Source organism: Anolis sagrei, chromosome 4 (assembly GCF_037176765.1).
Source record: "Anolis sagrei isolate rAnoSag1 chromosome 4, rAnoSag1.mat, whole genome shotgun sequence".
NCBI classification, from domain to species: domain Eukaryota; kingdom Metazoa; phylum Chordata; class Lepidosauria; order Squamata; family Dactyloidae; genus Anolis; species Anolis sagrei.
In genome coordinates, this window is record NC_090024.1 from 156939169 (window position 1) to 156965780 (window position 26612).

Sequence of the window (26612 nt, forward strand, 5' to 3'; positions counted from 1 at the left end):
TGTGAACCCACAATGCAGTCTTTAAACCAGGATTCTCTGAAATGGGGTCCATTATGTGTGCATCAGAATGCTTAGGTGTAAACCACATTGCATGGTGAAACAAATTAAGGAACAGGTAGTCTGGTAATTCATGCATGGGAGTTGAATAAAGGCTCAAATCCTCCATGATCGTGAAGCTGAAGATACTGTGGATCCTAGTACTGGGCTGAAGCCAATTTCTAAGTGCTTCTCATAAGCAAAACCCAGGCCTGGACATTGTTCCAGGGCTTCCCATGTAATCTGTGTCACCTTCAAATTACTTCCTTCTCTGCTGATTTCAGAGTAGATGTGCCCTTAGACTTCAGGTTTTGATTTATCTCTAAAAAAATTAAGAAATATTGAAATATACCAATAAGGGACATACTTTCCCATTCCAACAAACATGAACCTCAGCTGTCATATATTACATGGTACATTCTGATTGTGGGTCACTATGAGGGGTATAATTATTATAGTTTAATTGATTTTTATATGGATTTTATTATGTGTTTTAACTGTTTTTAATTGGCGTATGAGTGTTGTGGCATCTAATTGTTGCCAGTCTGTACGCTGCCCTGAGTCGCCTTTGGGCTGAGAAGGGCAGGGTAGATGTGCTGTAAATAATAAATAAAATAAATATAAATAAATACAAATTCCAACCAGATACTACACATACACATACACTTTTGTCTTAAAAGGCCTCATTATGTATACAAAATGGAAGAGTACATCATCTAATATTTTCTAAAGAATAATAACACCGTAATATATGCTGGACTGGAAAGTAATTGTGCCATTCAGCATGTGAAGCTTGCCATTAGAGCTTATACAAAGATTTGATGCATGTTTACTATGAAACCAATGGAAAACTTTTGTGGGCATTTTTTATCCAGCAATAGCATCCATATTTTATTTGCACATAAGGTTTAAAAACATAGTTGAAAAAAATCATATTTTAACCACTACAAAACTCTAATTTTAAAGCCTAATTCTAAAACTCTAACGTAAGTTGACTGGTCTGGCAGAACTGGCCTTTTGTATGTGTCTGAATAAATATGATTCTTTAATTAAATTTCTGTGCCAGAAGCTACCCAGTTTTGTTATTCCACATCATGGAAGAGCTGCTATGTTAACCTTCTGTACCAACCTTACTTAAGATGTTTCATATATACCAGCTTTCCATAAATAATTTACAAAATGGTTCACAAAATTAAAAAGAACAAAATAATTAAAACGCATTAAATGTAACAACATACCAACAATAAGTAGAACCCAATTAAAACAGTAAGAAGAGTTCTATATGAAAATGCTGGAAAGATATGAGATTTAACTCTAAGTGCAATGTAACAGATATTAGAAAGAGTCTCAGCATTTAACTCAGTATATTGTCTACATCAGGAATGGAAACTGTTCAGATCTCCTACTGGACTGCATCTCTGCATATTTCTCAGCATTGCCTATGGCTATGCACTCTGGGGTTGAGACAGCCATTTGGGGAGTTACAATCCAAAAAACATTTTACCGATCCCCTTTCTATACTAACCATGATTGAAGATGACATCTTTAAAACTACTGTATATGCCATACGTCAGGGATCACAATGGACAACTTTTCTTCTGATGTTACCACATTTGATTTTAAACAGCAGATATCTCAAAAAAGATGTCTGAACCTCTTATTTTGGAAGCAAATTAAGATGTAAACAGTTGTTTCCTTGGCTATTTATATTTCAAGATGAAAAAAGGTAGTAAATGGTTCACACTTTTTGTTGGGCTCAGAAAATAAACAGCAGATGTGGAGCTAACTGCTAAGTGGGCATGGACCACCATTGCTAGGCTATTTCTGCAAATGAAGAAAGTCACACTCAACATTTCAGTTCCACATTATGCCACTTGGACTGATGCGCCTGGATGTTTGAGCATCCTCTCATTGAAGACCTATTCATTTTGAATGAATAAGCCTTCATGCATGTACTAAAAACACAGGGAACAAAATGAAATTATGTAAGATCCTTGTAGAAATCATGTCAAGGGTGGTGGTGCGAACCTAGTATGATCTTGTGACATCTGCCTTTGAATAAAAAATGACCCATCAGGCCACTGCATCCCTGTACAGAAGATTTCTATACACTGGCCAGTAGTACTGTGAGCCCTTGACAGGTCCTGACAGAACCAGAAAAAATAGCAATGCACTAATCCTGACATTTTTTGTTATCCCTCAGGGCAACCACATTACAGAATTTATTCAAATGGAATGTAAAGCTTTTTTTGGTCAAATTACATTGTGAAAATTAAAGTGTACATTAAGTTTGATGAGCCATTAGATCCACATACAAACAGTAATCTTAGTGCTCTAAATGAAGGGCAGTGACACTTTGGGAATGTTCATCTTGGAAAATGTGATGATCAAAGGCACCAGGAACAGGCAGAGAAGGAAGAGGAGGGAAGGGCCAAGCAATATCCAGCAAGGAATGGAAGCGTCAAGCCTGTTTCTGCCCCAGGGATAATTATGATCACTTCAAAGAGCTGCTCAGTGACTTTTTACACATTAGGTTCCCAGGAGTGCATTTACACTACACAATGAAGTTCCAAACTGCTTTAACTGCCAGACTCAATATTATGGATTCCTGGGATTTACAGTTTGATCAGGCACCTGCATTCTTTGGTTGAGAAGGCTCCAGACATAGCAAACCTACAGCCCCCAAGATTCAATAGCACTGAGCCAGGGCAGTTAAAGTAGTGTCAAGATGCTTTTGTTCTACAGCATAGATGCACCTCAAGGAAGTTGGGGTGGGAAAAACAGTAGCATTGGCTTGAGGAAAGGTTACCTATTTCCCTGGTTTTCCTTTTCATCTCTGAAAGCTTTGGTATTCTAACATTTTTGTTTTTGAAAAGGAATTCTAAGCTTGCAGCAACTGTAATGAGCACTGTTTGTGTACAAACTTCATTGCAAAAATTAGAGTGTAAAGATTCATGTAAAGATGGTATATTGACCAAAATGGGGCCTGAAATCAGGGGAAAACTGGTTGGCCAAGAAGAAACCATTTGTGAGTGGCCAATAGTTATTAAAATCTTCAGAGTACAGGAAGCCTCCCAACTAACTTCTTAAAAAGAATTTGGACTGTCTTTTCAAAAGAAGTAATTCACTGTCTCCTGGCAGCACCTGTTACAAATTACCAGCAATAATGGAATAAGGCTGAATATGAAATGGAATTGGATGGAAGACGGTAGGTTGCATTCCCCTCATATACATTTTCCCTGCACAACAGCTGAAACTTATTCCATAAAACCAGACAGTTTTCTGAACATGTGCCTAGATTGACTTCCAAAAACCATAATCCCAGATGATATGGAAAGAAGCAATTTAGTTGTTTTTAAGCAGTAGCCTATAGGGGTAATTCCGCCTTTCTAATGCTTTGGTTAGAAATGGAATGAAGATCTAGTGGAAAGAACAAAGGTGATGTAAAAGAAAGGGAAAGAAAAATCTTTCCATTTCAGGGTTGAGATCCTGGAGACCACTGAACATAACACTGTGTTCAGCTGTGACTGAGATAGTCTGGTTGGTGTACACACAGCAACAGAGAGAAAACTTGAAAATGTAACTAGAAAGCTTATGGGTGTTTTATCCCTTGAACCAAAATATAAATATTTCCAAATTATTGGAAACTGATTTTCAAATATTAGATTTTTACTTTTCATAATTGAAAGAAAAGAATTCCTGATTTAATCCATCTATAGTCTTGAAATTATCTGTAGTAACAGTAAATAATATTTTTCAGGAAAAAAACAAACGATAAACTAGTCAACCATCAAAAGTTGCATTCAAAACTGAAATGTGTCAAGATAATTTACCTTGGCACGCCTGCTTGGATATTAGTATGCCCCCAGCTACAACAACATTCAGAACAATATTGTCCAGAAGAGCAGTACAATTCATAAGTTAGACTTGTTTTTCATTCCAATATCTTTGCAGGTATTTCTGTTGCTTTTCCAAAAAGAAGAAGAAGCAGGTCCCTGCCTGGAGGAATTTACAAAAAGTGACATGTATTCACTCCTTTTTGTGCCAGACCTTCTGGAAACAAGTGGATTTGACATTTTTTCAGGTTTACATTTTTTCCCTTTGACATTTACTACCTGAAGGCTTTAGTTTTTTTAGGGACTTTAAATCTCTTCTGTCCTTAGGCTAGAACTTATAAAAACATGTATTGTTGAATGTAAATTGAATTTAACCACAAATGCAAACAAGGAGAAAGGCACCAGCCTGCCTTTCAAGAGACTTGAAAGGACGGTTTTGCTAAAGTGAGAAAGAAAGGGTTTTGGGGGTGGGGAGTGGTGGAGGATTTCTAAGTCTTTGAAGATTGGGACAAGACTCTCACAAACAAACCCTGACGCAAATCTTTCCTATTCCTAAAATGCAGAAAGCTCTACTATTTCCACATCTTTTTTTTGAGGGGAATAAATAGTAAACTGGAACACAGATCTTTTAGAGTGGACTGTTCTTGTAGACAATGAATTCTAGCACAGAACTGAAATTGTTCATATGTGTTATGATGGATCTCATTAGTTTCATCCCAAACATTTCCTACATACTAAAAAAATTAGTAAAAAATAAAAGCCATACATTGTTGTTCTGTGGTTGTTTAAATGTATTCCTATTTCTAAAAAAAATGAGTGTCAAAAACGTATGTTTTGATAATCATGGTTTTCTTATTTTCATCTTCTATCTTGTGCCAAAAGATTTGATTGTTATGTTTTATCTCTTCTCTGATTGAGTGCCACTGTGCAATCCTGCTGATCTTCTTACTTAACCTACCTGCTGGAAAAACCTATTCAAACCTGTCTGTCTTCTCTGCAAGCACTTGCCTGACATCTTGTGAAACCTCTGTAATTTTCGTTTGATTACAATGTGGGTAGGCTTCCAATGCTTTCTCAATTAATGTTTGTCAAAAGCGTCACCAGTGCTTGCAAAAGGCGTCAAGAAGCTACGGCTGATTCAGATCTAGGAATGTTGCGGGAAGAATCTGAAGAAGAATTCCCTTACTGCTAGAGATTTTTTGGTACGATGTGCTTAATTAAAACATTCTTCATGCCAGAAATCTATAACAACAATAGTGCATTTATAATACCCTTGGACATCCTTTTTCTTTTGACAGCATGCCTCTCATTTAAGCTAAAAGGGAATGCATATTATTCTCTCTGAAGTCCTGCTATAAGACTGGAATCGTAAGAGAATATAATTTCATCTTCCACTTTATGAGCTGTTCCTTTGCCAGGACAGATATTCAAATAAACTAGTCTGGTCTTAAAAAAACTGCCTGTGTATTTTTAGTAATTGAGGTATACTCGTTCATAAAATCTGAGTGGAGATGCCTACACTTCTTTCCCTAAAGGTGGCACCACAACCATCCAAACAGACTGGAACATGCAGAAAGGGAGAATTCCTTGCAGGAGAAAGCAATAGAAGAAGATGGTAACTGTTGTGTGTGTGTGTGTGTGTGTGTTTAAAAATCTTTGTAATGTTTTAATTGGTTTGTATTTGTTCATTGCCTCAGGGGCCCAGATGGGCAGGGAGGTGATGGAGAGACATTATAAATAAATAAAAACATCAGTATTTAAATGAATCTCCTCCAACATTTCACAGATGAAAGTTGAAGGTCAAGAAAGCTATTGATGAAGAAGATTGTGTAAAGCCCCTTCCACACAGCTGAATAAAAGCCTACATTTTCTGCTTTGAACTGGAATACATAGCAGTGTGGACTCAGATAACCCAGTTCAAAGCAGATATTGTGGGATTTTCTGCCTTGATATTATGGGTCATTTGGCTGTGTGAAAGTTCCCTTAATTACAAAAAGATGCAGCATTTTGATTTTGGCTGTTCCTACTGTGAAGGACAAGATTTTGCCCACTCCTGTACTGAATTATCTCCCCTGGACTGAATTTTCTGAGTACAAGCTTTTTTCACTTTAGTTTGTAGCCACTGATGTAAGCTGAGGGCCAATGAAAAAAGTGGGAGGAGATAAGATAACCTAAGACATGTTGAAAGCAGGACTGTGGAGGATTAACTGGAGCAGTCCCAGCCAAATTTGGATGGTTGGAGCATATGTTAACCTAGGACCTCTTCACATGGTCCTTTTGGCATGTGCAGTTGTGTCAGCAATTTGCTGGGGAAAGGGAAGGCGCTTTTGTGGCACCCTGCACACCCTCCCACCTTTCCTCGTCACACAGAGGTGCTGGAGAGGGTGCTTTGGCACCTTTTCCCTCCCCTCATCAAATGGCAGAAAGGGCAGCAACATGCATTGCCTCATGTAATGATTCTTACCTAGTAGGCCGAAGGAGAAGCCAGGGATATCAGTGAAGTAGGCCTTCATTTTGGGAGTGTAAGCAAAGGAAGCAGACATCTTGAGAGTGTAAAGTGAGAAGAGGGGAGGAGTTGGAGATCTCTTGGGGTTGGTTAGGACAGATGGGAGGAGCTAAGTCCTGAGAGGGAAAAGTGTCAGCTTCACAGAGAGAAGAGAGATTGAATTTGGGAACAGAAGAGAGAGGAGAGGTATTTTTGAGCTTAGGATTTTTCTGTCAGAGAGCGTTTGTGACAGGCAAGGCTGCATTATTCGCCAGGATGGTCAAGTAGTCGCCTGGGTGCTTGTGTGGGTTTTGCGCAAGTGGTTTGCTCTCTGGGTAGAGTAGATTAGCTATATAGAGAACTCTGCTTAGAGTGGGCTAATTGCTCTGAAGACAGCCTGAGTAGGTTAGTCTGGAAAACTCACTGCTACTGCGTTACTGTAGAGTGAGGAGTTTTGCTAGCAATTAAGTCAAGGAACCTGTTCAAAGAAACCATCAAGAATATTGTACTCTAGTAACCATTTAAGCTTTTGTGCCTCATCAAAGAAGACAGTTGTTTGTTTGATCTTATCAATAAATATTTTCTCTATTTCAACTTTTAAAGAAGCCTCAGTAGTAATTCATTCCTGTGGGAATAATTCTAGTTACTTTAACATCTGAACATCACAGTCATCTCTGGGAGCTAAGGGAGAACTGGGTGGCAGGGAAGTTTACCCCAGAGAATCATCTTTAATATCCTAAGTTATCTTAGGTGGTGGCAGCAAATCTACCAGAGTACACACCTTACCTCATATATACATAAACACTCCATGCCAGAATCATGATCCTTTATACTGGTGTCAGCAGGTGGGATGTGTGATATATTTTCCCTCCTGACAGTATTACGGGTCTCCCTTCACATATCTCTGTTCTGTTAGAGTGGTGAACAGTGGTGTGATTTAGAATAGCATACTTATAATCACTCCGTGTCAGGATCTGTTTTCTTTATACCCTACCACCCCTTCTGCCATCACACAGGGATTTGGGGAAGAAAGTGTGGGTAACTCCAACAAGAAAATGGGCATGGCCTGTTGCATGTTGTTTGATGGCACATGACAAGCCCCTTCCAAGTGGCAAAATAAAGTAGCAAAACATTGCATTTTTGCTCTGTGTGAAGAGGTACTTATTCACCATGTGGAAAGAAAACAGAACTCATTCTCTTACCCTAGGAAAGTGGCCCAGAATAGCATCTATAAAGTTGTATGGTATATTGGGAGTATATCATTCGCACTTGCGTTCTAGACTGAATCATGCTGGCACCAAGTATTTGCATGCAGCAGCCTTCTTGCTTAAAGAGGAGCAGGAAGGAGTTTATCATGTTGAAACCATATATACATAACCATAAAAGCCCATAGAGATGTGCCTTAGGAATATTATATCTGATCAGGCAACACTCAGACATTCAACTTTTTACCAATTATCTGGTTGCACTTTCTAGTTCAAAACTCCCCAGGAATGCTGCAAAGCACCTGAACAAATAACTGGAAAACATACTCACTGGAAATCCTTCTACCACACATAATTATAATCAGCAATGCACTTAAAGGGCAGTTACATTTTAAATGAATAAAAAGAAACAAAATTCAAATCTAGTAACAGAAACTCAGAATTAGGAGTACATCTAAAATCACTATATATAGGAACAGGTCCCACTGAATATTAAGGGAATTTACTTCCATGAAAGTGTGTATACATTTGTGTGTGTGTGTGTGTGTGTAGAGAGAGGGAGTTGTTTATTCGTTCAGTCACTTCAAACTCTGTGACCTCATGGATCAGCCTACACCAGAGTTACCTGTCGGTCGTGGCCACCCCTAGCTCCTTCAAAGTCAAGCCTCTTCCCCCCCCTCTCTCTCTACACACACACACACACACACACACACACACACACACACACACAGAGAGAGAGAGAGAGAGAGAGAGAGAGAGAGAGATTACTGGCAAGTGTATTTGTAAATTCAGAAAAGGTACTACTTTTTCTATTATGGAAAGACTGTAATAAAAAGGGCACACTAAATTAAGTGGAAATTCCTTCAAAATATTTTTAATTCATATGCTAGAAAATAATCTATAATATCTAGTTCAGGACTTATAGAACAGTTTGACTTTTTTTTCAATTCCTAAGGGAGACTAAACTTGTATTCTTGTGATATCAATGCCACTTTTATCTTCAAAAGAGCACAGCAAATTGCTTTTTAGAAAGTGAGAAAAGGAAAAAATGCAGGGTGGGACTGTAGGTCAGAGCAAAATAAATAAAAACCCCATTAACAATCCAAAGAGCACACACTTAAATCCTTATTATGATTTATTTTTGCTATTTAAGTTGTGTCAGGTTTTCTGAAGAATGAGATTGGAAAGAATGCTAATGATGCTTGCAACTGAATATTCTCAAATACCATGCAACATATTGGCCAAATAGTCCTGAAAAGGGAAATGATAAAGATGCAAAGGGAGCTCAAAATGAAACACTTGCTGGTATGTGGGCCCATTGGCCTTATGACATTATGAAAGTAGAAATTGAATGTTCTGTTAGTATTTGTACACTCAATCTAATGAACTTCTAGTGAGCTACGAAATGAGCTTGTATACCAGGTAGTTCAATGGCTGCTACAACTCTTTCTAGCAAATACAATGACTTGTTGAAAGGCTTCTAAAAATAAAAACAAAATACAGCATGACCCATTTATCAACAGGGATAAGCTCCAAGAGTTTGAAAGGATATTTGAAACCATGGATAATAGTGAACTCTATCATCTTCAATGGGATGAATGATGTAGGTAGGTATCAAGAAGGTAGGTACAAAGAAGATGGTGCTACTTGTCCAGGAGTCCTAAGTAGTCAGTGGTTCTCAACCTGTGGGTCCCTAGATGTTTTCGCCTACAACTCCCAGAAATCCCAGCCAGTTTATCAGCTGCTGGGATTTCTAGGAGTTGAAGGCCAAAACATCTGGAGACCCACAGGTTGAGAACTACTGCCCTAAGTGGAACTGTGGATAAGTGAAAAGATACAGACATTATTTGATGTCATCAAAAAGATGAAAAATTGATTTACACAAGCAGTAGCTCTACACTAGCAGATTGATACTACAGAAACCACTATTGTTTTCACTTAAAAAGGTATCTTTCTATACTACAGCTACATTAGAGAACATCTTTCTTGTCATTATGAACATGCAGAATGCAATACACAACAAATGCAACAAAGAAACATTGAACTGTAGTAAAATACTACTATGTGTTGTATTTTAATAAAAAGAATTACCATGACAATGCAGCACAAACCCACAACACAGGCTAGCCACAGAACCCATGAAGCTGTGCCATTAATGAAAATGGACTTGTATTCTAAAACACAACAACTTTTCATATTCTGTGAAGTTATGCATAAGAGCTGCATGGTGAAAAGAGTGACAGAGGGTGAGCTGAAATCTCAGCAAAGCAAGACTCAGTGTGAGGTCATAGTCTTGCAATGCTCCTTCGGAAATTGCAAAGTAGATGGCTAACATGAACAACATTCCATGTTATGTCTGTGGGGAAGCACATGTCTGAGGTCAAGGAAGATATTTAGCACATAAGGTAAGTGAGGTGAATGTGACAAAAGGCTTTTGTTTCTCAAAAAGATATACAGATCACAGTGTTTGGGCCATTTTTTATTGCAGGAAATGGTGGTGAAGCCTGGCACTGGTGGGCAGAAAGATGAAAAAGAGGGCTTATTGAGTAGGTCAACATATCATTACTGCTCCCATCACAAGTGAAGTGCAAAGATTGTTGGCTTTTTGATAATGCCCCCAAATTTAGCAGTCCAACAGAAGAGGCCATGACTTTTCTTGTAGAGGCACTGACCTCATGACATCATTAAGCACTAGATGTGAGAAGGACTTCCTTTGTTCAAATATAAGGGCTTAGCAATGGTACCCTTATATCTAACTTTGCAAATATGACATCACCCTAAGTCAGCCATCCTCAACTAGTTGTTCTACAGATGTTTTGAAATGAAACTCCCCTCATTCCCAGTTAAGTTAGTCCATGGTAAGGCATCATGGACATTAACATCCATACTAAATGGTAATCATTAAGGAAGGTTGAGCTGAACAATTTGTGTGGCCTCTATTTTTTATATAAATGTTCTCATTGAAACCACCATCACTGTCATCATTGTAATCATCATCATCTTTCTGCTCCTAGTGAGTAACAGTTAGGTTTTGACTATTGTGATGCCAAAAGGCAAAAGCCAAATTCTACAATGAGCCCAAAAACCAAACACACATGGGATGGAAGATACTTTCTTTGGCATCAGTACATGTGAAAAGGATCTTGGGATTACTGTTGATCATAAGTTGAATATGAAATAGTTCTGAGATGCTGCAGCAAAAAAAGATCAAGTCCTATTTTCATCTACATTAATTAAGTATAGTTTCCAAGTTGAGAGAAGTAATAACCCCACTATATTCTATGCTTGTTAGATCTCATCTGGAGTACAGCATTTAGTTCTGGGCAGTTAGGCAATTGAGCTAATTCTTTAGAGAGATGGTGGGGTTTCCTTCCCTGGATGACTTCAAAAAAAGTCTGGAACTTTTGGAGATGGCTCCTTATGGAGATCATGGATCAGACATGATGGCCCATGGGCACATCTCCACTCTGAGCCCACTGATATGAGGATATACCTTTTAAATTCATTCCATTCTTTGTTTTCAGTCTTATCTATCTACAAAACTGAACTGTCAATTATACAGCTAAATTCAATGTGACTTGACAAACCTAAATTCCATTAATTTCAATAAGTATGACTACATCTCCTTACAAATTAGTTATATTTAAATCCAATTAGGGAATTTAGAAAGATTCAGATCAATTTTTGTCATTCTCACAATTATTTAGAGCAGATTCACGAGTTATTATCACATTTTATAAATGGCATGATTGAAATGTACTTTGTAACTTTTGTATTCAAATATTTTTTCTAACAATTTCTGGTATATGCTGCATATTTGCTGTTCACATGTACAATGAACATTTTTTATCTGCAGATCAACAAGTTAAAACATGGCCAGTATGTAATTATATATCTGTTAAAGAATATGTTTGTATAAACACATGTTTTACCATTATATTCACTTACAATATATCTGATTGAAATGTAGGCTACATATTCTACAATACATTTCAGTCACCACATCCGTGTTTTGATAATAATGTTAAAAATGTTTTAATTGCATTATTTATTAAGTTAATCTAAAGTTTATATAAGTTATTACTTTGTGCCCCCCCCCCCAAGCCTCTTTACAAGTTCTCAAGCATTATTCAGTGATGACCCAATTCAGACTGGTTCAGGTGTTCAGAAATAAAAATATATAGTATGCTGGGTGGTATTCTCATGTGTATATAGAACATCTGCAATTTTGATGTGTACCCAAACAGTACTATATATGTAATATTTCTATATTTCCTACGATCATATGATACTTCTATTAAATTCTTGTGCACACAGGCTGTGTGACCATACACTACATCATTACTTCCACATTGCTAATGTGTGTTGAATGTTAGCCACCTTGAGTCCCCACAGGGAGAAAGGAGGGGTATAAATAAAGTTAATAATAATAAATAAATTTGACTAATCTTATAATAGAAATGGTAGAAACCAAAGCCTATAACACCTGAAGAAAGAAATTCAGTAATAATAAATGGGATGAAATAGAACTCACCTGAAAGAATATTCACTGATTTCTACAACACGGAAACAATCTTCTGTAAACATTCATTCTTTTTTAATTTGAGTGGATTTTAGAAACTTACAAATCTGCATGTGAGCCATGGCTGTGCTCCACTGGAGATATTTCTTCTGTGATTTTAGGCCCAAAATATATGCTCTTAGATAGTTTATGCAACCATACTGTTATTTAGGTGGTTTTCCCTCATTTACAGTACACTAACATATGTTTTCCTACACTAAAGGTAAATTTTGGCACATCATAATATATTAAAAAGATATTTGTTGCAGTTTTAAAGAAAGACTGTCCAATATCTTTTTAATATATTATGATGTGCCAAAATCAGAATCGGAAATTCACAATGCATGTCAACTATGTATCTTCATTAATACTTTTCAATGTTTCTTTCAACCATGTTTTCATATCATTATTTTTTTTTTGTTCTAAAGTCAGAGAAATGGCTCTGATCCTAAGAATAATTCACACTAGAACTGTTGTTTTGTCTTGAACGTAATAAGCAATGTAAAGTTCAAATGTTTTACAGGATATACTGGTGATTAGCATAGGAGAAATTAAACCCAAATTGTCCTCTTCTTGTTTTATATTTGTTACAAAATAGATGTCCTTGTTTGCATCTTCCAAATATCCTGGAATTTATTAGCAATAGCTTCAAAAATTTTGAAAACAGAAGGAAAAATTAATGATCTTACCTTGAGCAGGGTCAGGAGGGCCAAATTCGAGAGAATATCGTAGGATGAAGTTGTTGTTCCACACATAAAGTTGATTGTCTCTAGGATTGTAATCCACAGCAGCAATGTAATGGTACATGTTGGGAAAGGGAATATCTACATATTCTCCTCGATTTAACCTGGTATTATATAAGTAATCTATTGAGTTTTTGCCAGTTTCACTTTCATTGTCTTGGTAAACTGATCGCACAACGTAGAGAACCCCACATATCATAAAAGCGTTGGATGCTGCCCGTTTGTCATATGTTGTTTCCCATGTTGCTTCAAAACGCAGAGTATATGGGTTCAGTTGGCTAATAACTATCATTCCATTGTTTTGTTCTGTAGCATAAATTACCCACAAGCCATTTTCATCAACCGCCAAATCAATGTCAGTCTTTCCCCCCCATCTGTAAGGGGAAGTGTCATGGTAATTGGCATAATTTATAATAGCTTCTCCACTTTTAATTCTAGTCCTTAAGTCAAACTTTACAATGTTTCTGGTTCTTTCCTTGTTAAAAAAGACTGCACCATCATACACCACAAATCCAGTACCATCCACTCGATTTGGAAGCTTATATGTCGTCTGTTGCCGTCCATTTTGGAAGTCTTCTAAGGAAGCATATTCTATCAAAGTATCGGTACGGTATGGAGTCCATGGCATGAAGTATATTTTATCTGCAGCCTGAAGAGGATCTTTGCACCAGGCACCTGCTTTCTGTTCAGCTTCATATAAATTTGGAGAATCCACAACAGCTTTCAACGTCCCAGGGCAAACAAAAACTAGCAGTCATAGAAGAAAGCAAGATAAGATTTATTAAGTTTTTTTTAAAAAAAATGCTCACTCTACATAGTAAAATTAAAAATAATTAATAAGAATATATATATTTAAAACCAGCAACAATGTTTTATAATTCATATGTAATTAATCCATAGTTCTCAAGGTTATCATAGTAACCAATATATGAAGTGGTTTCCCTAGTATCACTCAAAATTCTACGATCTATCAATCTATCCGAAACTATAAAACTGTGCTTGCATTTATCATGAATATAACATTTCTTCTCCAGACCTTTAGTTGGGGTGCAGTAGTTCAATTGATTTGTGTGTTTTCCATTCCTAAACTTTTAAAAATCTTTAATAGATAGTAAAGCTGAAAATAAAGGTGTCCTTGATATATGAAAAAATTAAAATTATAGCACACACATATATATTTATATACAGTTCTTCATTAGAAGCAACATAAATAAAGGACAACCAAAGCAATGAATGTAACAAACCAGGAACCCCTGTAATTATGGCATGCTATGGTGAGGGTTCTGGAAGCCAAGCAAGATGATAATTTTATTAACCAGAAGTAGTTGTGGGTGAAGAAAGATAGGGAGAGAGAAAGAAAGGGAGGAAGGAAAGAAAGAAAGAAAGAAAGAAAGGAAGCAAAGGGAGATTACATCCCAGAGCAGGTACAGACACTAAGATCCCACCACCTGCTTCAAATAGCTGAGTCAGATTAACAGCCAAGTCAGTTTATTGCAAAGTCGATTTCTTTATGAGGGGTACATAATGCGATCCTGCCGATTATTATAGTTTTGGAGTGTTGTGGGGAGGGGAAGGGAGGAGGTCAACATCCATAAGGCACATAACAAGGAGCTGGGGTGGGGTTGGACTATATATATTATTTACCTTTTTGCTCCACTTCTATTTCAAGCATCGGAAGAAAAATGAAAAAAAGTGCAAGGGAAAAAAAAGAAGATTAACACAAATTGACTATTAGATGAAGATTAAATTAGTCAACAGATGTTAAACACAGGAAGAATAAGAACTGCACTATTTTGGATAGAAAGCAACAGACAACAGGAAAACCTAGCAGGAGAAAGATTCTACAGTTACATCAGTGAACATGGATCAATCATTTTAGTAGGTTAAGAAGCTATACAGAATATGCAGAGATGTAGTTTCACTTAGTCAACCTGAATAAATAATGAAAGACTTGACTAATGCACAAATGATCTATACATCCTTCCCCTTCCCAAGCCACAAGTAACAATAATATTCTAGGTCAACTTCATCTATATAGAATATTCTATTAATATGCTATGCTCATGCCTATATATGTGTGTGTCTCCCTCTCTCTGTGTTGTATCATTCTTAATTATCCATGAAACTTTGACTGGAAAGAAGACTCTACATGCATGCTCTAAAAAAAAATGGGAATAATAACTTTAAACATTCATGCTTTTGCTTTCAGAGGTGGGCAATATTCAGGGTCAAGCAAATGCTATAGGTTATGGGCAAGCATTGCCCCAGCAAAGAATGGTGCACACATTCTTCTGTGTTCCAGCCTCAAGAAAAGGGGGAGGGGATATTTTCAGGGTCCAATTCAATGAGCATATGATCACTTTCTGTCGTATAGGACTTGCTCCCTCCCCATATTGCTGTACTACAGGAGCTATGGTGGCCATAACAATGTGCAGGGGAACTGTGGTCTACAGTTTGTCCACCTCCAGTCTCACGAGTAGGCTCCATGTGAACTTTTAAGTTCAATTTTCTTTCTCTAAAAAGGGGGCTTCTGAATCTTTTCCATCTTTCAGCCAGATATATAGGTATAAAAACCAAACATTTACTGATAACAAATGAGCATTTGAAAAGCTGATTTTCCTTTTTATGAAATACAGCTGAAGCATTTTCTGCAAAGTCCATCGTAAACACTGCTCAACAGATTTCAGTTAGTGTCTAAAACACTATGTAAATTCTGAAAACTTTCACTGTAGTAAGCTTTTTCAGGAACCCAACGTTGAGTTTTGGCCATTATGAGACCATACGACTTGCAGGCTTATTTTACAAATACATGTGGACGCATACACAAAAATTATCATATTGTTCCACTTCTTCTAATATTGTTATTCATCTTATCTACCAGTAAACGCCATTAATATGTCATATTTTGACTGCATACACAACCTACCACTAATGAGGTGGGGTTTTGCCTGAAACCTGAATGAAAGTGTACAATTTCTGCCTGGTCTCCCACAGTTCTCAGCCTTCAGTGGATAAGAACTGGAAAGTAAAAAATCATGGGAATTTGTGGGTGCATTGGACATAATTTGCAGTCCATATCAATTATACAACGGTGAAATACCACCATGCCTTACATGTATAGAAAATTTTAAAAAATCAACTGAAATTGTAAGAGCTTTTGGTGTCTTGAATCAAAGGTTTGTTGAATCTAGAATTTCGTCATAAGAAACAAAATCAAATGAAATATGACAAATTATTGGTGCAACTTATTTGTACAACCCTTCTCTGTACTTCCCAGCTATCTGTGATATGATGATACTGAAGTCCCTTTCCACATGCAAGCCCACTCACACAATGCATCCCAGCAGGTCAACTTAACATAACACAACTCAACACTGTCACAGATACAGAAGAAGATATAAAGGGCATGCAGAACAGGCAACTCAAGACAGTAGTTCTTAAGCATTTTGTGTCATGGACCTTTTGAGATTCTGATCAGACTCCCCTCACTAACAAAAAAAAATACAGACAATAATATAGACACACACAAAGTTTGGCATATAATTGATTTAATTAAATTAGAAATTTATTCAATTAATTTAGTTCAGTATGTAATAAGAAAAAATTGAAACTTTAAAAATCTAAAAGTTAATTTTAAGTTTCACTAGACAAATTCAAAGAAGGAAATTAAATGGGAAAAATAATTTTGCACCCAACTCGGTGAACTTCAGGAAAGAACTAGAAGTTCCATGGACACAAGATTAAGAACCCTGGACTCAAATATTTACAAGACACTGTGGAGATCATGTTAATGTTACAAATAAAGTACATTAAGGGTATAAGTACAATCCAAAGGTTATGGGAGGAAAATAAGGTATCTCATAGTTCTTTTTATTCCTCACAGATAGGCCTTTTCTACACAGCCATATAAAATTCAGATTACCTGCTTTGAACTGGATTATATGCCAATGTAGACTAATATAATCCAGTTCAAAGCAGATAATCTAGATTTTATATAGCTGTGTAGAAGGGACCATACATGCTCTTCCCATAGAGTCATAGACACAGTCCCTTCTAATGGAACCAACAATTTTTCTGCTCACAAAGCTTCCCATTCTGCCAAATAGAAGACAAGATTACTTTTACTGTATCTGTGGATCTCCTCCATCTATGGATCACCTATGTTGCCAAAATATAGGAAGCAACCTTTCAGGGGGAGGGGGCAGGGGAGGCATGAAGCCCATTTTCTTTTTCAGATTAGCTAAATGAAAGAGCTGACAAAAACTTTCCCTAGATGTGCATTAGCTGTGTGCATTGGCTGGTAACGCAAGATAGAGGGGATATATTTCTTCTTCTAACAGTCTACACCTGGTAGAGAAAGCAAAAGGAAAAGTTCTGGCAAATAGCTTGAAATGTTCGACATGAGTTAGAATACAGAAAAGAGGGCAGAAGAAGTAAAAGGGAAGGGAGGGTGGATGGACAGAGAACAGACTTTTTGTGGAAGGGGAGCAAAATCACGGTCATCAACATGGGGGGGGGAATTAAACCATGGTAACAGCAGTTCTTTATTAAATTTATCTGAAACTTGACCTATTTGTATACTTCACCAATTAAGAGTATTTCCGGTCAAGGTCCATCATGATAGATCAACTCATATTGATTTTTGATTAAACATTTTACAGGACTGTATACTGAAAAATCAAGGGAATACTCTGGGGACTTCATATTTCAAAAAGTGACATATGCTCTACATTAATGCACACCACCACCAGTCTGTACTTAGTTTACCATCCCCACTCCCACCCACCCCCCAAGCCACTCCACATAAACTTCTAACAGAAGCAATTTAATTTGATTTTCTTGATGTTTTCCATGGAACACAGTGGCATTTCAATCTTGAATAGAAATGTCTGTCTAAAAGGAATAAGCATAAACTTCTAGAAGGAAGAAGCAAAACACTGTAAGTAATGACAAGGAGAAGAAAACCAAAACCAAATAAATGTATCCTACTAACAGATTCTTCAACACGAACCAAGTGAAAACCAGGAACCTAGTATACAAAACACACCTTACCATGTATTCAAAACAGATATCAAATATTTTTATCTTCCTGTTTTTATTTTTGTTTTTATAGTAGCGAAAATTTGTTTGGCCACCATAAATAATACATTCCAAGGAAGGTAATTGTGAAACAGAACTTTGTAGTAACTGGTTACAAACAATTAACAACTTGAAATTATTTTTTTCAGGAACAAATTTGTACTTAACTTAAATTGTGCTTTAAAATATAACCATGTGATTACGGTGTTGGTGGAGATATGATCTGGTGATACATTTACTTACTGGCATATTGTGTAGGATGGGAATTTGGAACTGCTCCTATGTATCATGCGATATTGGGGGCCAGGGAAAATCACCTGTCCTTTGGGCTAGCTTCTGCGCCTTTTGCCCTCACCTAGGGTCAAAGTGGCTCTGTGACTTTCCTCTCTGACCAACCTTCCAGTTTATTAGTTGGATGTGGGAGGAACCCTGAGTTTCAGGGATTCCAACTGGGTGTGGTATTTTCACCCAGGGGAGGGGATCTAGTCTGGGGAGACCAACAACTAAGCTGCTCCTACACCAAATCACCCCCCCCCCCAATTTAGGTTTGCTTACCACTAAAAACAATCAAATAGGAAACCATTAATAAAGTTCATCCCATATCTGTTGATTTATAAGTGATTGATTGATTTATACTGATTGATTTATAAGTGCATTTTCCAATTGTGCATCATCTCTCTGCATGCTTATCACCAAAAACAGTTAAATAGGGAACAGTTAATAAAGTTCATCCCTTAGCTGTTGTCCACTGTTTTTATTTCTCAAGTTGGCCAACAATTTCTTTTTCAGTAACAAATGTGTAATTAAATCAAATTGGGCTTTAACATGTGATCATGTCAGCTATGTGAAATCATATACTTGTGAGATTATAACTTTTTATGTTTATAGTTCCTAAGTAGTAGAAGAGGCAAATTGCAGAGTGCAAGTGTTGTCTTGTACTGCTGTTACATATTTTATGGTATGCATCTTTATGAGAATATCAGTATCAAATCAGCTATTCTCATGTAGCTAGATGACATGTCAGGATGTCACCTAGGCAGTAGACAGATATACTAACTCCACCTCTCCTGAGGTTCCAGCTGTTGTTTGTGCACCAAACTAAAAGAAAATACCTGGAAATGTCTATGTGGGTGGGGACTGTGTGGCTTAGAAGGTAATTTTTTTTGAGATGCCAGTATCAAGAGTTATAGCTATGGAGGCCCAGTTATGTTAGGCACATATGCCTCAAAAGGCAGGATCTCAGCCATTGAGTAACAAGAAATAATTACCTTCAAAGGTACTAATGGTAGTGTAAACAAGCTTCTATAGGAGAAAATAAAAACCTTAGAACCAAAACAGTAACATTTTTTCAAAACAGTTTCTCAAGTTCTAATATGATATACATTCAGGTTATTTGGGGTTAATGTCTAAAGATTTTTCCTTGCTTTTGAATATACAAAGTTGATGTACATAATATTTGTTTGCATTAAGAATTCTGCTTTCTCCATTTACATTAAAGGGGGTATTATAAAATATTATTACCTTGAAAATGCTGATCAAACCACTATTTATGTGGCATGCTTCACTTGGAAGGAAATGTACGAAATATTTTAGACAAATATATGTGAAATGTAATGTCATAGGCAAGAAACATTTTCATGATTATATGGCTTCATCAATAATAATAATAATAATAATAATAATAATATCATCATCAACCACTTAAATTTTAGGAGTCCTGTCAAAGTTTCTAAAATTAATCTCATGGACAATGATTCAACAAAAGTTAATCATCTCTGAAGTCTATAATTATTGTTACTTCAGTTCTATTAATCTCACTGGGACACAGACAAATCTTACTTTGACATGATAGAATGCTCATTTCTCCTACTGATTGATTTATAAGTGCATTTTCCAATTGTGCATCATCAACTGAGCATTCAAGTGATTAGAATGTATTCACATAAACAGAAAAGAATGTTAAGGCTTTGTAATTTTAATACTAATTACATCCTGATGATTGTGTTAGTGAACCCATTCCTTATTAAAATACAGCAATAGTGGACTTGCTGAGAATAAATAATAGGACACTAGGATAACGACAAAGCTAACAAAAATGACTAGTGATGTATCTGTTGTGGATACATTCTGTACAGATGTACATTTTTAGGAGAGAAATAGATTTGCTAATGAAAATGAAACTTGCAAATCCCAATTGGCATAGCTAAAGAATAAAATATTTTGAGTAGTTTCCGCTGTAATCCAAGGTCCAAACTAAACTTAAAACAAAATCTCATGCACACATGTAGGAAGTGGTGCTTCTGATGGGCTTATTAATTCTAAAAAGACTGACTTAGGTTATTTGAAGTATCAACATATATTGTGCAGTGTAATTGAGAGAAATGTCAAGTGGAGTGCTCTCAATTCCTCTGTAATCAATAACACTCTCATTCAAGGACAAAGAATACATTTCAGGCTCATTTTGCAATTCTTATTTTAATGGCAATTCAGAGGGGGGAGGGCTGGTGGCGATAAAACACTCCAATGGATGAATTTTTTGGGGGGAAAAGAACAAAAAAGTAAATCATTAGGTATATCCTTTAGAGAACCCAAGAATCAGAATCTTTGTATGCAATGCAGCCCATGAAGATGTGGGAAATATACCACCTGAGGGTTTCCTATTCTATATACAATTTACCGAGCCTCAACTATTAAGCATTTAATTTGATTCTAGCATCACTCCAGACTCCAACAGACATATGATTTAGTGAAGGCAACACTGTCATAGAGACAAAGAGAAGCTAAGAGCAAGGTGAGTTCTTTAGTGGACCAGTATATCTTGGATTAGGGTTATAATCCTAAACTATTTTACCTGGAAGTAGGTGTGTAACTGAAACCAGGTGTAAAGTAGCCTCCCCTCCTTCTTGCTAATTGCACAGGCACTCTGTTTTGACAGCAGAAATGGGCAGGAGTTTGAATGGAGATCCATGGCCAACTAGGTGTAGTGGTAATGATACAGGAACAATCTATCTTTTTTCACGGCGCTGATGAGCACAGGGAAAGACTGATGCTGCCAGTGTCCAGTCTAGGCTGTGGATTGGTCTGAATCAGACCTGATCCCATTGCCAAAACAGCCCTGAAGCTCTGGATACTGTGGAGAAAACTCTGGAGTATTCCCCAGATCTGATTAAAGTAGAGCAGAGTCAGATTAAACCTGTGATATATACTGGAAGCTGCCATAATGAGGAAAGCCTGCACTCCATTCGGGGTAAGTCCAGGAATTTGGGCTCGTGTAGACAACTTCTTGGGGACAGCCAGTGGTCCATTCGGGGGGGGGGGGGTTGGGGCTTGGGTAGACAAGTCCCAAGTGGCTCTTTGTTATACTGTATAAAGTAAATGTCTGGCTTTCTTTTACATTTTAATTCTTTTAATAGGCAACTCTACAACTAGCACACCAGGTGATGTAAGTGTGTCAACATTTTTAAAAGAATCTACAAGCATACAGAAAAATGACATAGAAAGAAACCTTGGATACAAATTTAAGGATTTCTTTCCATTTCCCCCTCTTCCAAACAAGTACTGCATTTCATTGCATAACAGTTATACATTTTCCCACCAAAAAAGAGAAGTGCAACTATTACGCAAAGAAAACAATAATTCTCTGGTTTCTGTGTTGTTGTTTTTTAAAAAATAAAATGCCTTAGCTCCAAAAGGGGAGAAGGAAGGGAGATTATTCAGCCTCAAACAAACAGCTGTTTCTGTTAATTTTTTTTAAAAAACTACATAAATATTTGGGGCTGACTTTTCCTTCCTTAACTTTCTTCAAAGGAAAGTCAATTTAAAAACTATAAACTGAGGTCTCTGAAGGTCTCTGCTTCTTTTTCCTCTGAGGTAAGGCAGTTTAAAAATATCTGAAAGTGAGGTCTCCAAAACCATTATGCAGTGGCGACTGTTATGTGATGAAATATGGCATTCCATTTGCTAAATTAACAGGAAGCTAGATCATTATCAGTCATAAATTGATTGGATTTACAAGGAAGGAAATAGTTCTTCTCATTGTTTTACATGCAATTTCTACCTGCCTGTGTTCCCCAGGTTATAAAACAATAGTTACATAAATAAACCAAATGGACGCTAAGACCGCTGATAATCTACATACCTTTTTTGGACATAGTAGTGCATATAAGCATGCAGTTAAGCTACCTTTTTCATGCCCTCTGATGTAAGACACAAGCAAACCTTGTTTGTTTGTGACTCACATTTGTTTCACAATTTTATTATTCATAAACACCTCTTCCCCAGTGGATTTCCGTTCATGTACTGATATGATAGCTTAAGGTTTCAAGTAAGGGGTAGAGAAAATATTCAGATCTACCAATCCTGCATGGATTCCTTAGATGGAAGTAGCAGAAAATGATACCTGACATGAGGAGAAATAGCTAGACAGAAAGATGTCCATCCAACAAATGTGAAACACAGGTCAGCTATAAAAACTAAGGCTGCGGTTTAGAAGTTGTACAGTCAGCCCTCTTCATGCTCATGGATCATGCTCAAAATAAAAGTAATTAAGAGTGCATCTTATAATAACCATACTAAAAGAAAATTAGCACAGAGGGAGATTTGCACTGCCTTAGAAGCACTGGTCTCCTCTTTCCGTGGCCTTGAACCTGAAACACATGATGGATTGTAAATGTATTAACCTCAGAAGAGGAGGTGAGCAGTGGTACAACATTGCACCATACAGTACCTTGGTGCAATTACAGTGAGATGCTTTCAGACTTGCAGAAACAAAGAAATGTGTTTCAGGTATTTCAAAAATCCAGGCATGTGTAGGTGTTGGCAATGATCAGTGCAAATCATTCAGAGCATGCAAGGTGTAAACCTAGAACTTCAAACCCTCCCCCCACAGAGAGAAAGTCAACCTTAAAAAAAGAGAAACACAGAGAAAAGGATTTCAGATTGACAGAGAGAAGGAAGGTGAAGCTTAAAAGCAAGTTCATACACAAAATCTGGGAGATTCAAAAGAGACAACAAAGCTTACCAGAACACTTGGAATAATACAAATTTGGGGGAATTAATATGGGTATGTGTACTTATGTTTTGGAAAGACTCCATTTTATATTGAAAACTGGACAATATTTCTAATTTCGAATCCTTTTTTAGGCAGTTGAAGTACAAGTTATCAATTTGCACTTTCATGTTTTATATCTGCAGAGCCTCAATTTGAAATTCACTGGTTAAACATTCATAATGGTAGTATTTCACTCTTTGGTACTGAGTTTGCCCGGTCTGGGAAGAGGTAAAATGCTAGAAAGTCATTGGACCTCATGTGGCTTAAGGTAAATACAGAGTATTTATCCTTTATCCAGAATTCTGAAATCGAAAACACTCCAAAATTCTTCACACTATGTGTTTAGGGTATAGTTGATACATACATGAATGCCATGTTATGATGTGTGTCCCATAATCAAGATATTTCATTATATATGTATATGGAAATACACATATTCTAAAATCTGATTATTTCAAATAATTCTATTTTCAAGTTTTTTAGACATGAGATCCTCAGCCTGTACATCTGAAAATGTATGTAAATAATGTCTGTACACGGGATTTACTGTGTAAGTGTAGTCATATGACCTAGAATACATTGGTGCATGTATGTGTGTTGATTTTTCCAGGTGATGTAGTTAGGGAATAAATTGGGAGGTATATATCAGAAACAACAGCAGACTTTGTCTTATTAAACACAAAAGATCAATCAGTCACAGGGAAGCTAAAGACACAATCATTGTAAGCCAAAGACTACAATTTAAAGAGTCCTTGCCATCTATGTGAGAAATATTAGAACATTTTTTTCCTGAAGGCTCATTGTTGAATTTTCATGAAGTCAAAAGTTTAAGCTGGTGTTTAATTGTAAAGTATTGTAATACTGAACCCATTTATGTGTGCTTAACTACTCTCAGTCCAGTTTCTGCGGTGCATAAAGGGGAGGGGGGAGGTCTGGACTACAATCCAAATGTATTCTTGTCTTTGAGTAAAACACAGATTGCAGATGAGGCATCATTGAACTTTTGGTAAGATGTAACGTAAGGAAGAACAAGAAAATGCAATTCACGTTAAATCAGATTTAAATATGTTCATGGAAATTGACTCTGAATTTGATTAATGAATCAGAAAAGAAAGACCCTTATTCATTTCAGAGCAACTGAGAACATTGTCATAAAATGAGCAGTAAAGCAGTACATACGTCGGGAGACAGATATAGATGTTTAAAAGGAATAAAATTGCTACATGTTAAGAGTTCTGCGTAGGCAATGCCTTCTGTTAACTGCAAAAGAAACAAATTTTCTGTAGATAGCAAAACCCAATCAGCAGGGCATATCCACTTCCAACCCTAAAACAGTGTAGGAAATTATCTGAAAGCTGAAAGTAACACTTGTATGAAGCTACTGTCCTTTCTACAGGAACTGGCCCAAATAAATACAAACATCTGGCATTTCAGTGGTTGTTTTTTTTTAAAAAAAAATCACTGGTGTTATATGGTAGTTTATTCGATTCAGTACTTCTTTCTGAGAGTTAGGAATAAAATGGTGATCTTAAAGTAAAGATGATTTCATGAAACATTTTTTTCTCTTTTTTTGGTAAGGAGGGACAATGGAGTCCTGTTTGAAGTGCCACAAATAGAATGGTTACAAAAAAACAACTAATGGCATGACACAGGAGAACAGATACTAAAGTTTAGCGTACTACGTAGGCTTCCAATTTTAGTAGCAGCAGAAAAAAATAAAACCATAACAAGCACCTGTTTTACAATGGAACAGAAGTACAGAGCAAGAATGGATAGAAAAGATGACTTGTTCAGTCTTCAACTGATGTTTCGTCAAGTCAATGCAGTGATTCTGCATTAAGTATGGACTTGGTCTATATGGTGGTTTATACATATTTAACAGTATGGTAAGTATTGCCGAAGGCTTTCATGGTCGGAATCACTGGGTTGTTGTAGGCTTTTCAGGCTGTATGGCCATGCTTCTAGAACATGGACATGCAGCCTGAAAAACCTAAAACAACCCAGTATGGTAAGTGAAAAAAGCAGAGTCTAGATAGCATTTATTTTACACTTTATCCTGTGGAAAGATGTGATGGGGAAAGTATAGATCCTTTAGCTCACCCCTCTTGTTTTGAAGTCTTTGCAGGAAATCTATGACCCTCTAGATTATTTTTTTCCAGTTGAGTTTTTGCTATAAATCTCCCAAAAATGCAGCAAATAAAATAATTTTTATTCAGACCCCCTTTCCAGAGTCCCCAATTACTGGGGAAATAATTCAAAACCAGTCAAAAATAAACCTGGATTTGAGGTCATGTCACTTCCATTTTTGGTTTTATGCATGACTTGCACTATACTAGTGGTCCAATGGACAAAATATTAATTTCTGTCTCTACTGTAGTTCCCCATTCCTAATTTAATATGTAGAAAATACGTTTTGTAATTGGGTTCATCTGGATCCTAAATTGAACCAAAATGCTCTTGTCATTTTTATTTAATAAAAAAACAATGGATCCACTAGTCAATGCACTGCAGACATTTACCTTTACATGGAATAGCGAAAATATAAGGATGGGGTTGAGTTTCTTTCAATAATATCATAGTGAGTAAGAAAACAAAAGTTTTTCAGAAAAAGGATAAATTGGCTCATTAGTCATCAAGACAGAAGCACAGGCCTTAGGTACTGCCGTGGTTTGTCAGTGCTCTTATCTATGGGTTATTTGCTGCTGGGGCCCAGGGAACCAATGTTAAGTGAATGAATATATACCAGCATGCCAATGTATAATACAGGCGTATGCTAGGTTAGTTATCCCCTGTATGAGAAATAGTGAATTAAAAAGAAAATACCTTAACTAAAAATAAGAATTTTTTAATGTTGTGGAGTTAGAAATTAGGTTTATGATATTTTGCCTGAAAACTAATAAAATAAAATAAACCTTGCTAAGATAAATATTATGAAATTAATTAAATTCTGGATACTTTGAAGGTACTTTTCCTCTACACCACCAAAGTTATCACAGCAGGAAGCCTTCTTAAGCAGTTTTGGAAATGAAAATGTAAGTAAATGGTGATTCTTCTTTAGAAAACTGCAAGGCAAGCCAATTTGTCAGGACTCAAGGCAAGGCAAAAGTCTATTTAATTCAAGGTTGTTTTAGGAGTGGCAGCAGGAATCAACTGTTGCAACCTTAAAAGCCAAACACTTAAGAACACAGACACTTGGCCAGCATTCTATGATGGCTCCTATCCACTCTTTTGTGCAGCTAATTGGAGGCCCTAATTTGTAAATGCTTGACATGCATTGTGGTTCTCAAGCCACAACTGTATACTCCTTTTTGAATATCTTGCATGTCTCCAGCAACAACTGTGAAGGCTAGAAGAAGGAACAAGAACAAAAAATGTATACTTACTGTAAGGGACACATTCATATTGGACTTCGAGGTATTTATATGTTCCAGGACAGGGATCAGGAAATACATCTGACCCAGTAACTACTATACACTGAGTTCTGTTGTTACACCTACAGGATAAAGAATGCAAATACATTAAATTAAAAAAAGGAGTTCAGAAATCTTCTAATAAATCATAGTTAGGAAATAAACCATTCTGTTGCTGCCTTGTCACACATACAATATACCTGATTT

At 36.6% G+C, this 26612-nt stretch overlaps 1 protein-coding gene across 22 annotated transcripts in view; it reads right to left on the reverse strand.

Moving 5' to 3' along the window:
• Nucleotides 1-26612, reverse strand: part of ADGRL2 (adhesion G protein-coupled receptor L2) — a 252039-nt gene that overhangs the window by 53051 nt on the left and 172376 nt on the right. For all 22 annotated transcript variants that reach the window (XM_060773818.2, XM_060773800.2, XM_060773802.2 and 19 more), the window contains exons 4-5: nt 26379-26488; nt 12813-13613 (exon numbers count right to left, since the gene is read on the reverse strand). In XM_060773818.2, coding sequence (XP_060629801.2) covers nt 12813-13613; nt 26379-26488 — 911 coding nt within the window. The remainder of the gene's footprint in view (nt 1-12812; nt 13614-26378; nt 26489-26612) is intronic.